The sequence below is a fragment of the Penaeus chinensis genome, chromosome 16, assembly GCF_019202785.1.
Source record: "Penaeus chinensis breed Huanghai No. 1 chromosome 16, ASM1920278v2, whole genome shotgun sequence".
NCBI lineage: Eukaryota > Metazoa > Arthropoda > Malacostraca > Decapoda > Penaeidae > Penaeus > Penaeus chinensis.
Window position 1 is genome coordinate 11,103,952 of NC_061834.1, and position 15,000 is coordinate 11,118,951.

General features: G+C 40.8%; 2 protein-coding genes across 2 annotated transcripts in view; one reads left to right on the top strand and one right to left on the bottom strand.

Annotated features, from left to right (window-relative positions):
- The window catches only part of LOC125033352 (zinc finger protein 407-like), a 48,900-nt gene that overhangs the window by 22,010 nt on the left and 11,890 nt on the right, over positions 1-15,000 (top strand). The window lies entirely within an intron of this gene.
- The window catches only part of LOC125033353 (venom protease-like), a 25,230-nt gene continuing 21,515 nt past the window's right edge, over positions 11,286-15,000 (bottom strand). Inside the window, exons 5-8 of the mRNA XM_047624779.1 lie at positions 14,850-15,000; positions 14,372-14,477; positions 13,853-14,013; positions 11,286-12,600 (exon numbers count right to left, since the gene is read on the bottom strand). The exon at positions 14,850-15,000 is cut by the window's right edge and continues 87 nt beyond it. Coding sequence (XP_047480735.1) covers positions 12,433-12,600; positions 13,853-14,013; positions 14,372-14,477; positions 14,850-15,000 — 586 coding nt within the window. The 3' untranslated portion in view covers positions 11,286-12,432. The remainder of the gene's footprint in view (positions 12,601-13,852; positions 14,014-14,371; positions 14,478-14,849) is intronic.

Here is a 15,000-nt window from a genome sequence, read left to right on the forward strand (position 1 = left end):
GGCCCTCAATTTAGTATGGGTAAATAAAAAACCAAAAGGAAGAACAATATCACTTCAAATTCGGACTCAGACTCCAACCATGAGTCTGAAGAAAAGACCTCCCATCCTCAGAAAAAGAAGATGTGTGGGAAAACTAGTCCAACTCCCCAGGAATTAGAGAGTGAAAACTCTGAGCTTTCGCCCTGCGAAATTGATGTCGGTACAAACTCCGACCCACTTCTCATTGACTTTGAAGCATCAGCTTCCAATATGAATCATTCAGAATGTAATTCTGATAATGAACATGGCATTGAAGAAAATGCCACCAGTTTGGGGACCTAAAATTAAGAACTTTTCCAACTTTGGAAAGATGAAGTTCTCTCTTAAGCCAAATGGCCATTTTCAGTCGGCATATAATGCTCTTGTGGCCTTAGAAGAGGATTATCCTCAATTGGCAGTTGCCACTAAAGTTTCTGTGGACAGCTCATTTATACTGACTCCAAAAAATGAGCACACGGCTAAGTATCTGGCTTCCACTGTTACTCTCCGGTCTAAAAAGGAGGTTAGTCTCAAATACTTGGATCCTGAGGACACCATTAAGAAAATTATTATGGTAGGCTATCCAATGGAGTTCCCTCTGGATGCCATAACACAATTACCATATGTTGTCTCTGCCGCGAGGTGTGTTTCCCGCACAACGAAATTGGAAACTAGGCAAATACTGATAACTCTCAAAGGTTCTATACCGGAAAAGATAGAACTTGGGAACCTAGGAAGTTATAAGACAAGAGAATATGTCAAAGAACCTCTCAGATGCTTTAAATGCCAAAGATTTGGTCACCACCAAAGCCAATGCCGTGCCCCATTACGATGCGCTATATGCTCCAAACTGCATGAAACAGAGGCATGCATGAAAAAACTTAAAGAAGGAGCTACGGTACAACCTAAATGTCCAAATGGCCAGAAAAAACATCATGCCTGGAACTTAAAATGCCCACAGAGATTAATGAGGATTAAGGTGCAACAAGTACCTATTCAGAAAACACAGACACCTTCATTCACTGAAAATAAACATCCTGACATTGGAAATGCTAAGGAATGGCCTACACTAACCACTGCTCTACCTGACACAGCCTCATGGGGTCATCCAGTCAAACCAATAATAAATAAAGCCCCTCCAACCAAGCAGGCACCAGAGCCAGTCTCTGAGAAAGACTGTTACCATCAGTCCCTTCCATCACTCCATATGATGGAATCGGTAATGCGAAGCATGCAAGCTCTCTCAGTCACATTGAGTAACTTAATGACAAAAGCCAATGAAATGCTTATAAATCTAACTAAATTAGTTCAGAACTTTGGTTCACCTCAGCCATCTCAACCCACTGCCGACTTATTGTCACCCCTCTCTGGAGACCCCGACTCAGACCCGCACTCTCCCGTAAGCTGTGAATCTCTAGCTGAAGCAGATATGATTCAGTTCTCAGAAGAGCCTATTACTCAATATAAGAAGTACCCCAATTTACAAATAATGTCTCAACAAGAGTCCTGTATCTTGGAAGATCAATCTACAATAACCATCCCAAGAATAGAAATTCCTTCTCCAACACTTGACAATCCAACCCCAGCTTATTCATGTACAAGCAAAAATCATCATGGAGAATTACAATAATCAAATTAAAATACTTCAATGGAACATCTCCAGTATCAAAACTCATCTCCCTCTTCTCAAAGATGCTCTTTACAACGAAGGCATTGATATAATTATCCTCCAAGAAACTCTTTACAAAGAGAGCCAGAACATCAAATTTCCAGGTTACCAAATATACTGCAAGTCTTACAATCAAGGTGTCAACAGAGGACTTGTCTCCCTTATAAAAAGCAGCATACCAAGCTATAAGACCCGACATCCAATTTCTATAGGAACTAATATAGAAACACTTGCTGTTACTATCCAAGTCCAAGGAGAATTGATGGACATATATAACATCTACAGGCCTCCTAGACCTGAATCCATCATTGACCTTGGAGAGATTACAGAGACTGCAGGAAGTAACCTATTATATCTCGGAGGGGACTTCAATGCCCACCATCCAGATATAAATGATCCATCCAGTTTACAATATCGTACATATAATAGTTCTGGTACCCATATAACCCATGCTATGACATCATCACCGACTCTCTTATTGGTAAATAGCAATGAAGCAACTCATATCAAAGGAGGGGTACTTGATCTCATATTTGTTAATTCTTACCTCAGAGACAAAATAGACACCGAAATTCACCCTCATTTAAGCAGTGATCATTTTACTCTTCTCTCTACCCTGTCCATTCCGAAATTGATTAGACCCCCGGCAAGACCGCGGTGGAAGACCAATCAGGCAAACTGGAATCTTTATGAAAAACATTTAACCAACTGGGCGAAACTCTACTCACCTGAAACACCAGATGTTGATATCTTGGAAAAGGATCTTGTAACAGCTATAACTGAGGCAGGTAATCTTACAATTCCTTTATCTAAACCTTATACACGCCAATACAAAGATCATTGGTATTATAATGAGAGAGTAGCAGAACTTCACCATCGAATCAACATCACTAGGAAGAATCTTAAAAAATTGCCTTCCGACAAGAACCTCCTTCTATTTAGAGAAACTTTAAAATTAGTTAAAAAAGAGCTTCAGAAAATTAGGAATGAACGTTGGCTCACATGGTGTGCCTCCTTAGATTCTCACACCAGCTTAAGATAAATTTGGTCTCAATTAAACAAGGCTACAGGATCGTACCGTCATCCAAAACAACCAGCACACCCCAAGAGGAGTCAAATCGACTCATCACGCTTTTTGCTAACCGATCCTCTTCTAAGAATCTTTCACCTGACACTACTGATGCCCTTAAAACCTGCTTACCGTTAAGACGAGAGATAATAGAGAGAGCTCTAGAGGAACCTGATAGTACTGACCAACCAATAACCCTATTGGAGTTACAAAAGGCAACAGTCGACCATAGAGCAACAGCGCCAGGAAAGGATAACATAAATTATGAAATGATCAAACATTTAGGTCAAGAATGTAAATTGAAACTACTCCATGTCATGAACACTTCATATAGTGAATGCAAGCTCCCTCTGACATGGAAAGAAGCAATTATTCAACCTATCCCCAAGCATTCAGATCCCAAATCTTCAAGACCAATATCTCTCACAAGTTGTCTTGGCAAAACAATGGAGAGAATAATTCTTAACCGTCTTCTCAACAAAATTCCTGACCTACACCATAATCTTTTTGCCTTCATTAAAAAACTTGGCACATCTGACAACATTGCCTCACTTAGGTCCAGACTTGATTGTCACAAGGCAATTCTTGTCTTATTAGATCTGGAAAAAGCCTTTGAATTAGCTGACCCAATAGCAATTACAGCCATTCTTGCCGAGAAAGGCATCAAAGGCAAACTCTTAGGTTGGATCTCTGACTATCTAACAGAACGTAAAGCTTCTGTTCGTTTTCAAGGATGCTTCTCTAAAACTCTCACTTTTGAAAAAGGTACGCCTCAGGGTGGAATTCTCAGTCCTTTTCTCTTCAACCTTCTGATAGAACAGCTTGTCAAACTACCCTTCAAAAGTAATACTAATTTATACAGTTATGCTGATGACTTGCAGCTAGTTGCCACCGGACAGTTCCAAATCATCCATGCACAACATGCTCTTGATTTGATTTCAAATCGCTGCAACATATTAGGACTTAAAATTAACCCAGATAAATCATCGGCTATTTCAACTACCAGATCCGAACCATATGACCACCTAATCATCCAAAACATTAAGCTTCCTTGGGTTGACAATGCCAAATGTTTAGGCCATATCTTCACTTCTGGACCATACTCTGCTTACCAACTTGCATATATTAAAAACAGAACTAAATCAAGAATTCATGCACTAAGAAGATTAACCTCAACTAAGATTGGAGCTGGTTTCAGAATTCTTCGAACATTTTATGTACAAGCCATCCGTTCCCTAGTTGACTTTGCCGCTCTCTCACTTCTTGAATGATCAAACAAAGAAATTGCCAAGTTAGAAATAATACAAAATGAAGCCATGAGGATTATACTGGGTGCACCCATTTGGACAAAGCTAGTTAACCTTAGAGAAGAAACTAATCTTTGTTCTCTACAGTCAAGGATTCTCCAAATCTCCTCATGTCCTCCAAGCCGTATGTCTACAAAAATCGGATAAAACCTTACCTCTCTGGACCGTTCCCAACTAACATCTCTTCAGGCTGGCACTATGCTGTTATCAATGCCATTAGGACTGGTGGAATAGCCCAACTACTTTCACAAATGAAAGAAATATGTCCTCATCCACGGTTTGAACCGCAACCGCCATGGGCTTCCCCAGTTTATCAGACAATTACTACCAAATTGCCAGATAAAAAATCAAGATGCAATCAAAACATCTTACAAAGCATAGCATCAAGCATTAATAACAGGTCAGCTGAAGATTCACTAGTCTTCTTTACAGATGGATCTGTTAATTCAAGCAGTGGACATTCAGGAGCTGCAGTCCACTGTTCTCGCTTCACAGCAGCGTGGAGACTTTCTGACAACTGCTCCACTTTACAAACAGAACTCTTCGCAATACACAAGGCACTTGAATTTTCCCTTGCAATAGATGCCTCTGCCATTACAGTCTATACTGACTCCCTTTCTGCAATACAAGTCCTTTGTAAGCAGCCACAAGACAATATCTACCTGGTTACCACGATTCTTGCAGATATTACTGCCCTTCACTCACGGGGATCTAATATTACCATCATATGGATCCCAAGTCACATTAACATTATAGGGAATGAAGAAGCTGATCAAGCTGCATATGCAGCTACTCTTCAAGCAAGTATCAGTGCTAAGATACCACTCAGTAGTAATCAACTGAGAACCATATTGAAAAAACGAATACATCGGCTGTCACATAACCAACACACATTATGTGTACAAAATGGATCTCCTTCTGCAAATTGGTATAAGAATGTTACCTCCTATGAGCCACCTCCCATAACTAGTCAAACTCCTCGATTGCAAGCAGTTATTATCCACCGCTTAAGACTAGGCTATAGATGCAATTGGGAAATCTCAGAGAGGATTCCCAGAGCATGCATATACTGCAACAACATCACGTCTGAGCCACTTCTCCACTATCTCTTATCATGCGACATTCTTCGAAGTATCAGACCAGTAGAATTCTTTCTACAAAACATTTACGACATAGATTCTGCTACTGTAACAGCTCAGGCTTTTATACAAAAGCTTTTCCTAGAAAATAATCTTAAAAACCTTTTTGAACATCCACCACCAAGATAAACTAAAATTATTCTGTTATAGACACTAACGTCACTTCTTGATATAAAACCCCACTAATGGGTAGCTTATCTATTGCCAAACCCGTCCCTCTCCATGATTGGGAAATCTTAAAAAAAAAAAAAAAAAAAAAAAATCCTAAAATGGAGTATATACTACGATATGAGACAATGAAATCCTTCATATGACATATTATATGGCTACAGTAAGTCTGCAAACTTTCACATGTTTCTAGAGTAAAAAAACGGAGGTTGCGGTTATATGGAAACCAGCCGCCTGAGCGCGCTAAAACTTCGGTGGGATGGTGAGACAGGTAGGCCGAATTAAGCGCCCGTCCCGGCGAGAGAACCAACTGTTTGCTTTTGTTCTCCGGAACAACGGCTCCAGAGCTGTTTTCCGACCCGTCGGCATTGGGTTAAATAATCTTATCAAGCCTAGCCAAGTGTGACCATTTTTTTGTGACCCCCCCCCCCCCCCCCACGGCTCCTTACTCTGACAATACGCTTCTCTTCCAGCAATGTCTCAAAAAAACAGTAGGCCGGCCCGATCGTTCCCGTCTAGTCCAAAGCTTCAGCATTATCAACCCAAAATGACTTCTCTGGCAACCTGCAGAACCTCACCCCATACTCAGTACTTGTACAGGAACTGTCTCCGTCTCCCCAACAAACTGACCTGGTCAGATTGTGGAGAAAGCTTACTTGCCTGCCTCATGTACTATGATGTAGTATCGGTACAATGTTACACCATTCCCCTTAGAGGCCATCATGAGAACCCCACCAACACTGCCAAGATTACTTTCCATAGACATGACCTTGCCTTGAAAGTTTACATTGGCAGAGAATCCCTCCCTGTCCGACCATATCAACCTTCCCCCGTCAATGTCAAAATTGTTGGCGTTTAGGACATTCTACCCTCTATGAGCCCAACCTGGTCATTGCCAATCAAACTGCTCTACACAGCCATGCACATGGCTGTGTAGAGCACAAAGTATTTTATAGGGGCTGCCCCACCTACAAGTTTATATTCAACCACATATGGACAACAAAAAAATTTACTTCTCATTGGCGAGAATCTCTCATTCTTCCCATCTTGAAACCCAATAAATCAGGTACCCTCCCTCAAGATTACTGCCTCATCTTTCTAACAAGCTGCTTGTTCCAACTACTAGAACAAATAGTTAACTTCTGCTTAATGTGGTATCTTGAGTCTCACAATCTTCTCTCTTCTTCCCAGTTTGGTTTACGCCGTGCCTGAAGTACAGTTGAGCCTTTTGCTAATTTCGAGACATCATCTGCATGACATGACTCTGTATTAGCCATATTCTTTGACCTAAAAAATGCACATGATACCACATGTCGGTACGATATTCTTCAAAAATTGTCCTCCCTAGGCATACAGGGAAACATGTGTTGTCTTTACAAAGTCTTTCCTCTCTAAATGCACTTTCCTGGTCAAAATTGGCTCTTCCACATCACCATTCTTTCCTCAACTTCAAGGCATCCCGCAAGGTAGTATGCTCAACACCACCTTATTTCTTCTTGCTGTTAATGGTATTTTCTCAGTTCTAACACCAGGAACCCGGCCATCACTACATGATGAATTAAACATCTTCGCTTCTGGCACATCTATACCAACTATCCGCCAATTCCTTGTCTGCGATATCATCAGTATATTCCTGGGCCACTATGACTTTTGCTTTTCTACCTCCAAGTAGGTCCCCAACCTCCACTCTTCTTATATGGCATTCCACTCCAATACCATTCTTCTGGCAAATTCCTTGGCATTACTTTTGACTGCAAATTGCCCTGGCGAGACCATATATTTTACATTGGCGAAAAAGCTCACCGCCGCCTCCCAATCTTACACACTCTATCCTATATATCCTGTGGCTCAGATCGCAAAACTCTCCTCCATGTTCATGCTATCTTGATCTTCTCTACTCTTGATTATGGATGCTATATCTACTCCTCTGCCTCTGCCTCCCTTCTTGCTCATCTTGCTACGTTCCGCTCCTCTCGAGTTGAGAGCCTCTACAATGAGTTAGGCATGCCATCTCTCTCTGCGATACGATGCTCATTTCCACCAACTTTTCCTTGCCAAACTATCCCACAATCCCTGCTTCCTAGCTTTGCTTCTTCTCTACGTTTACCTATCCCAATCTCCATTCACATTGATACCTTCCTCTCCCTTTCCCCCTTTCCCCGTCTCCGATCTCTTCCGGTTTCTGTCCATTCCGTTCTTCCATGGCTTATATCTTACCCTTGTATTTGCTCCTCTGTTTTCCCTGACCCAACAAAATCAGATATCACCCCTTCTGTCCTTTTCACCCATTTCCTTGACCATGTCTCCACCCATTCCTCTAGTATTCTTGTTTACAAATCCAAATCCATCACTGGTGCTGGTTTCGCAGTAACCTTCCCAGTTCGCACTTTCCAATACCCCCTCGCTCCTGAATTCAGTGTTCTTACTACAGAGCTGTATGCTCCTTCTTGCTTTAAACACGAACTTTCTCCTATGTTCTTCTTTCACTATTTTTACTGACTTCCGCAAGAAATTATCTCTCACAAAGTCTATGCACTCAACCAATCCTCATGTCTATAAGATTTAGACCTAGTTGTTCTTCCTGTTTATGCACCTCAAATCAATCAGATTTTTCTGGGTACCCAGCTATGTTGGAATCCTCGGCTATGAACAGGCAGATACTGCAGCACGTTCTGTCCCTATGTCCACCTCACGCCCAACCACGTTTCTCACGTATTTCAGGGTCGGAATATTACCCCACACTTTGAGACCTTCCTGTATGTCCGATGACAATATTTCTGGTCAAGTCTTCACACTAATAAATTTAAATACTGTAAAATTATTAATTCCTCCTGGCCAACTCCATTTCATTGGAAGACACTGGGAGACAGCTCTCGCCCACTTACGTATTGGCCACACCCGTCTAACACACTCCTATCTGATGTCACGTTCTGATATGTCCCTGTGTTCGCCCTGTAATATTCCTCTTTCAGTTCCACACATTCTGTTGTTCAGTCCACGCTTTACTGCAGCCCGTACCTCTGCTTTCTCCCCGCCTATCCTCCCTTCACCGACCTTCCAACCTGTCAGACATCCTTACGGAATCCTACACTTTCTGCTTTGACAATCAGTTCTCCTTCCTCAGACACATATATATCCTTCATTCTACCTTAACCTATTCAACCTTCAACTCCTTTACCCATCTTTAACCTTTCCAATACTACTCTAGACTGTTGACGTATAGCAACTTACTACTAACTTAACCCTTTCACTACCCTATATCCTACCTTACTATAGTGCTACATGACCTTAGATGTCTAACACATTTATTTCTGCTTTTAACCATTAACCATCATATGTGTAATAAGAAGTATTGAATATAGACTTGAAATTATTACATTTAGGAAGATTAGAGGTACACTAGAGAAGTTTGGGATGACTGGGTGAATAACATCATGAAATTAAATTGTTGTACTTAACCCACTGCTGCCCAGAACATGCAATGTAGTTTTGGTTTGTGAAATGTGGTTCCAAGTGTTCATCCAATAAGCAGTCACTTAATAGGCCTACGTGACACTACAATGTAGTGAGTACAGTTAAAACAAAATTAACAAATTTCTTCGGGGAGGATTTTTGGATCTGTGTGCATAGTCAATTGTTTGTATGGTCTGCCATGCGGATTGGTAACCTAGTCTGATTCTGTGAAGAATGACTCTGGTACCTTTATTGATTGTTTCAGAAAGTGCCAGTGGCTCATAACCTGTGAGTACTTACTTAAGATTTTTCGGCTTGGTTATATGATTATGGGATTTGGGGGCATACCCCTGCTAATGTCAGCAAGCTCTTTATCTCTAATGTCTATGTGGCTGGGGACCCAGTTTATGATTATTCTTCTACCCTGAGCAAGAATCCACTGCGCTATGATATGCACAGTGGTCAAGTGGTAAATGTTGTCGTTGGGAAAACTGCTGTAGACAGTCATTGGCTGCCCTGGAGTTTGCATGTATGACCACATGTCCTTCCCTTAGGGACACGTGAGCTAGGGCTCCCATGAGCGGGGCCCGCGCGTAAAAAAAGCCAATGGAACCTCGCCTTAAAGAAAGTCAATGGAACCTCGCCTTAACCGAGCGTACGGCCAGAAACGCGCGTACACAAGGCCAGTTGAAACGCCCAATGCGAGACCTCTCCGAAAAACCGCCAGATACAAAATCACCTTTCTAACTTCCTGTAACCCCAAACCCCATCCTTACCCATTCCGACACCGTCCACTCCCATATCATCCGCCGTCTCCCGGCCTCTATGCTGCAAGCCTACAATTTATGCACATTATAATACATGGACTCATTATAATGAAGTGCGTTCATACATACGCTGTTCAAACGTTTGTGCACGAGTATGAGGGCTTATACACGGTATTGCGCAGTTGTATGCATATTTGTGTATAGGTGGCAATGTATATGTATGAAAGAGAAGCAATATATACGTAGATATGTATATATGTGCGTATATGTGTATATATTCATATGGGTGTATGTATATTAATGTTTATGTATGTGCGATTATGTGCATGTGTTTCTGTGGAGGTGTATGTATATATGCGTATATATGTGTATATGTATAAGTGATTGTGTATGTATGTATACATGTACGGGTAGTTATGTGTGCATGTATGTATGTGTATGTATGTAGATATATATGTATGTGTTTATCTAAACGACGTGACATTGTCTGATAGATTCAAGCGTTTGTTACTAGCATTACTTGAGGAACTCTATTTCATTAAATGGGATGTTATAGGACTCTTTGAGGTTAGAAGACTAGGCGAAGAACAGAAGATAATAAATGATGGACACATGCTCTATTGGAAAGGTAAACCCCAGGGTAGCAAGCAAGAATTAGGGGTAAGCTTCTTAGTTCAAAAACATTTAGAAAAAAATAGTATAAGCGAAAGAGTGGCTTTAGTAACAACAAAAATAAACAATAGGTACAACTTAAAGATTGTTCAAGTCTATGCTCCAACCTGCAGCCACAGTGATGAAGAAATAGAGAGTTCATTTAGCCAGCGAGAGAATAAAAAAAAACAAAAACATTTCACAATAATTATGGGAGACTTTAATGCCAAAATAGGTAAAAAGACAGAAGGAGAAACCGTAGTGGGGAATCACGGAATAGACATTAGGAATGAGAGGAGACAAATGCTAATAGATTTTACGGAGGCTCGATCACTCAATCATGAGTACATTCTTCGAAAAAAGAAGTCGCCTTCTGATATCAAAAACGAGATAGACTACATAATTTGAAATAGGCGCGATATAGTAAAAAATGGGGAAGTTATTAATAAAGTAAATGTTTCAGCGACCATAGGTTGGTCAGAGGCCAAATTAAATTACACATCAGAAGGGAAAGGAATAAACCCATACGAAAACCGCAGCTAACTTGAAGACCAAAGCGACAGAATTTAGCATTAACATCCAAAACAGGTATTCACTCCTCAGCGACGAAGATCTCAACTTTGACCCAGTCAACAAACAGTTCAATGACATAATAAAGGCAGCTGCACTTGAAGTAGGCGGTAAGAACGTCAAACAAAGCTGCAGTAAGCTCTCGATGGAAACTAAAGAAGGGTCATGAAAGTATCGACAAACAGGGACAAAATAGAATTAGCTGAACTAACAAAAGAAGAGAGATGTACGGAAATTCAATACTCAAATAATTAATGAATCAGTGAACTTAGGTACCGGCATGAAAACAGCAAAATAAAGACTTGGAACATGGAGAAATCAAATGTATATAATAAAGAAACCAGATGAAGAAGTGGAAAACTTTAACAGGGATCTATACAACGCAAATGAAAAGCCACGGGTATAAGGGAAAGCGGTAACTAGAGAAGTACCTAACATCACGCTTAAAGGTATGAGGAAAGAGAAAACACCAAGTGAAGACGGTATTTGTATAATCCTTATAATAGATACAGGAATAATTGCAACAGTAAAGCTAGCTAATCTTTTTAACAAAAAATTCCGAAAGCCTAGAGACAGGTCTTGAGGGGGACAGAGTTTTGGCAACCACCTAATTGATGGCCCTGAGTAACAATATGCAGCGTGAAATCAGTGATTTTCAAAACGGCAAAGTTTTCAGACGTGGAATTGGCAATAATTGCCATAATTCTTGACGAAGAGGAAGAAGCGGAGCATAAGCCGAAGTAAAGAAAGTGATCACATAAAGCGTGGAATAAAATAAATTGAATGAGAGTTTGCTAATCTGTACAAGGAGATAACTGATGGTGGAAAAAAAAATTGTTCCAGTACTTCAGAATCCCTGAAAATTGTTTAAACACAGTACTCAGTAAAACAAGAGGCTAACTTGTAAAAGTATATTCCCCCTGGAGAAAAGACTATAACACCAAGCGCAGTTTGTTTGTGGTTAAATAATACAAATATTTTGTAATAGGCTATTTACTGTATTTATCTATTCAAATCCATACAGGAAATTTCCCTTAGGCTTTTTTTTTTTTTTTTTTTTTTTTTCAATACAGTACTTTAATTTGTGTATTAAAATAAAGCGAAATTAAACATTCATTTTTGTTGAAATACAACGTCCGAAGTCCGTTAAAAATAAAGATATCAGTGGCAATCATTTTCAATTTCACAGCACGGAGGCGTAACTGACACAAAGAGTCAAGACATAGTACTGCGCCGGACATGTGTGAGTGCGGACGCAGCACTGATTTATTACTGATATGTGAGAATGGGCCTTTAATCAGTGTTTTGTGTAGAGAAAATGATGAACTGTGTGTGGGGGAGTGGAGGCACGCACGCGCCCGCACACACACAGTGTGTGTATATATGCGTATCTATCTCTATATCTACCTGTCTATATATGTTACTACAGGGTCCATTTCAGTTCGGAGTGTTTATATTGTGGTCTTGTAACTCTTTTATCTTTGTGTACAAGGTTCGTGTGTCTGCATCTGTGCTTTTTCTTCTTTTATGGGGATTTAGACTATATCTGAATATGTGATTATCTAAACGACGTGACATTGTCTGATAGATTCAAACGTTTGTTTACGTTCTCGTAGGCACATCATGCGTTCGGAGCGATGAATCCGGTGATCCAGTCCAAGTAGGAGGAGACCCTCGTGTAGACGCCAAGACGCCCGCAGCCTTGGCCGAAGCTCACCACTCCAATGACGGTGTGCTCACAGGGGACATTACGGGAATTCTGGTAGAGCAAGGGTCCTCCGCTGTCGCCCTGAGATAAAGGGGCGTGGTTACTTAGCATGCTGTGTGTATATTCAAATGCCTTTTTGTTTGTATTCGTGTTCTTTTTTATGTATGGGTGTGAATTTACTATATATATCACTTCAATTTAGATTTTTTTTTTTTTTTTCAAATACAGCGAAAGTAAATAATAATAAAATTAATATTACTACTCCTACTCCAACTTATACTGTAGTAAGCTGCCGCTCTTACTGCTTCTTTCGACGGCTCATACTCACATAGCACTATCTAAAATACAGCGGAAAAAAAACTTTGGGACTGAGCGCGAGAATACAGTCATAAGCGCTCCAGAAGGGACTACCTGACGGAGGCCCTAAAGGTGGAGGATGGAGACGCCCTTGATACTTTTTTGTATTCCGAGGAAATATAGCAAAAAAATGTGAGTTAACTACGTCCCGATGTCGATGACTGCGAAGGATGATGCCAGGAGATCGATATGCATATATGTTCCTTTCTTTTAATGTTTGTAGTATTTTATATGTATTTTTCTGCAATGAACCTCCTTTTAATTTTCATATAACACGACAATTTTTTAATAAATTGGTACTTTCAAAGAATCGCTCTAAGAGGTAGACGACAATTTAAAGGAAAATGAGTCGAGATGCGCGAACATCTGGCGCACGACCTAGCTTCAGATACCGCCATTTTTCATAATTTTTGTTAATTTTTATTTGTTTTTGTTTTACGTTTTTGCTGAATTATACAGGTATTGTTTTATCCGTTTAATTTAAAATTGTCCCTTTTGGTACGTGTATTTGTTTGTGTTTTTATATTTTCGAAGGTTCTTTTTTATTTTCTTACGTGTTAAGGGCTTTTGTTTTAATAATAATAGCTTGGTGAATGAATAAGTAATAAGTTTACCTTACTTTGATGCTTTTAATTCTACGTTTTATTATATATTTGAAATGATTATCTAGATTTAGTTATATATATTTTTAATGATTATCTATATTTTCTTTGGTTTCTTTGCTTTGGTTGGAAAACTGTGTTCGCATTCTGTATTGATAAAAGATGCTACTAAGTATGACATCACACCATATTAGAGTTTGCATCAATAAGAATTACTCTGTGCCGAAACAGGAACCCGGAGGATTAGTCTCGTTGGCTCCTACGACTCCACAAACTAGGGGGGACACAGAGAAACCCCTACACAACTCCTCCTCCTCCTCCTCCTCATCCTACTACTACTACTAACATTGAGCAGAGTTCAGGCGAAACTATACCTGGCAAGAGTCCTTCCCAGGGGCGCCGGCGCAGATCTGGTCCTCCATGAGACCCAGGGGCGTGCTTAACCCATACGGGTCTGGGGTCAGATACTGGCACTCGAGGAGGTCGATTACAGGCACTGTGACCTTCCGCAGGATGTCTGTGATGACAGGAGCGCCTGCGAGGAAATTTGGTGTAAAGGGTGTATACGATCTAATCTAGTAATGAAGGTACTTCTCTCTGTCTGTCTGTCTCTCTCCTTTTGCTTTTTTTCTCCCTCCCTTTCTGCTTCTCTCTCTCCCGCCCTCTTTGCTTCTCTCTCTTTACCTCCCTCCCTCTCCCTCTACCTCCTTCCCTCTTCCTTTATATTCCTCCCTTTCCCTCTGCCTCTGCCTCCCTCCCTCCCTCTCCCTCTACCTCCATCCCTCCTTCCCTCTCCTTCTTTCTCCCTCCCTCCTCCCCTCGCCTTCTTTCTCCCTCCCTCCTTCCCTCTCCTTCTTTCTCCCTCCCTCCACCCCTATCTCCCTCTCTCTTACCTATGCCAGTATATCCCCATCCTGCTACAGTCACCTTTTCTCCGACGAAGTCCTTATCAGGGTCGGTTGGCAAGCAAGCCGGCAACACACTAAGGGTAAAAGTTGCCTGCGAATATAAGATTTTAGAGAGTAAAGCGCGTAATAGGGCAGTTTTCAATTTGACGTTAATCTTCTTCATCAAGTCGGAAAATCTTCAGTACGTTTTCGAGGCAAATATTCAATGCATTTCATAGACATGAGTGTAAAGATAAAGTAAGGAAAGATACATCGGCTTTCATATGAGAAACAAATACGGTGAACAAACCAGCTAACGACTCGCGCAAAAAAGTATGGAAGAGAGCGAATACTTTTTACATAAGAAAAATACACTTTACATCTTACTCAGAATCACCACGTAATTCGGATAAAGATCACGTGACTACTATCCTTTCTCATTCCTATCTTTTCAAATTTTGTCTCAATGAACTCGTCCACCCACCGGCTTCTCGAGAGCAATAAGAGCAATGTCGTGATACTTGAAGTGATGGTACTCCGGGTATAGGATGAAGCGGCCCCTCAGGAGCTGTTCGACCTTACTCGACTCTGTGGTATCCAGACGGAGAGACTCGACCTTGTAAAGCGATGAGGGC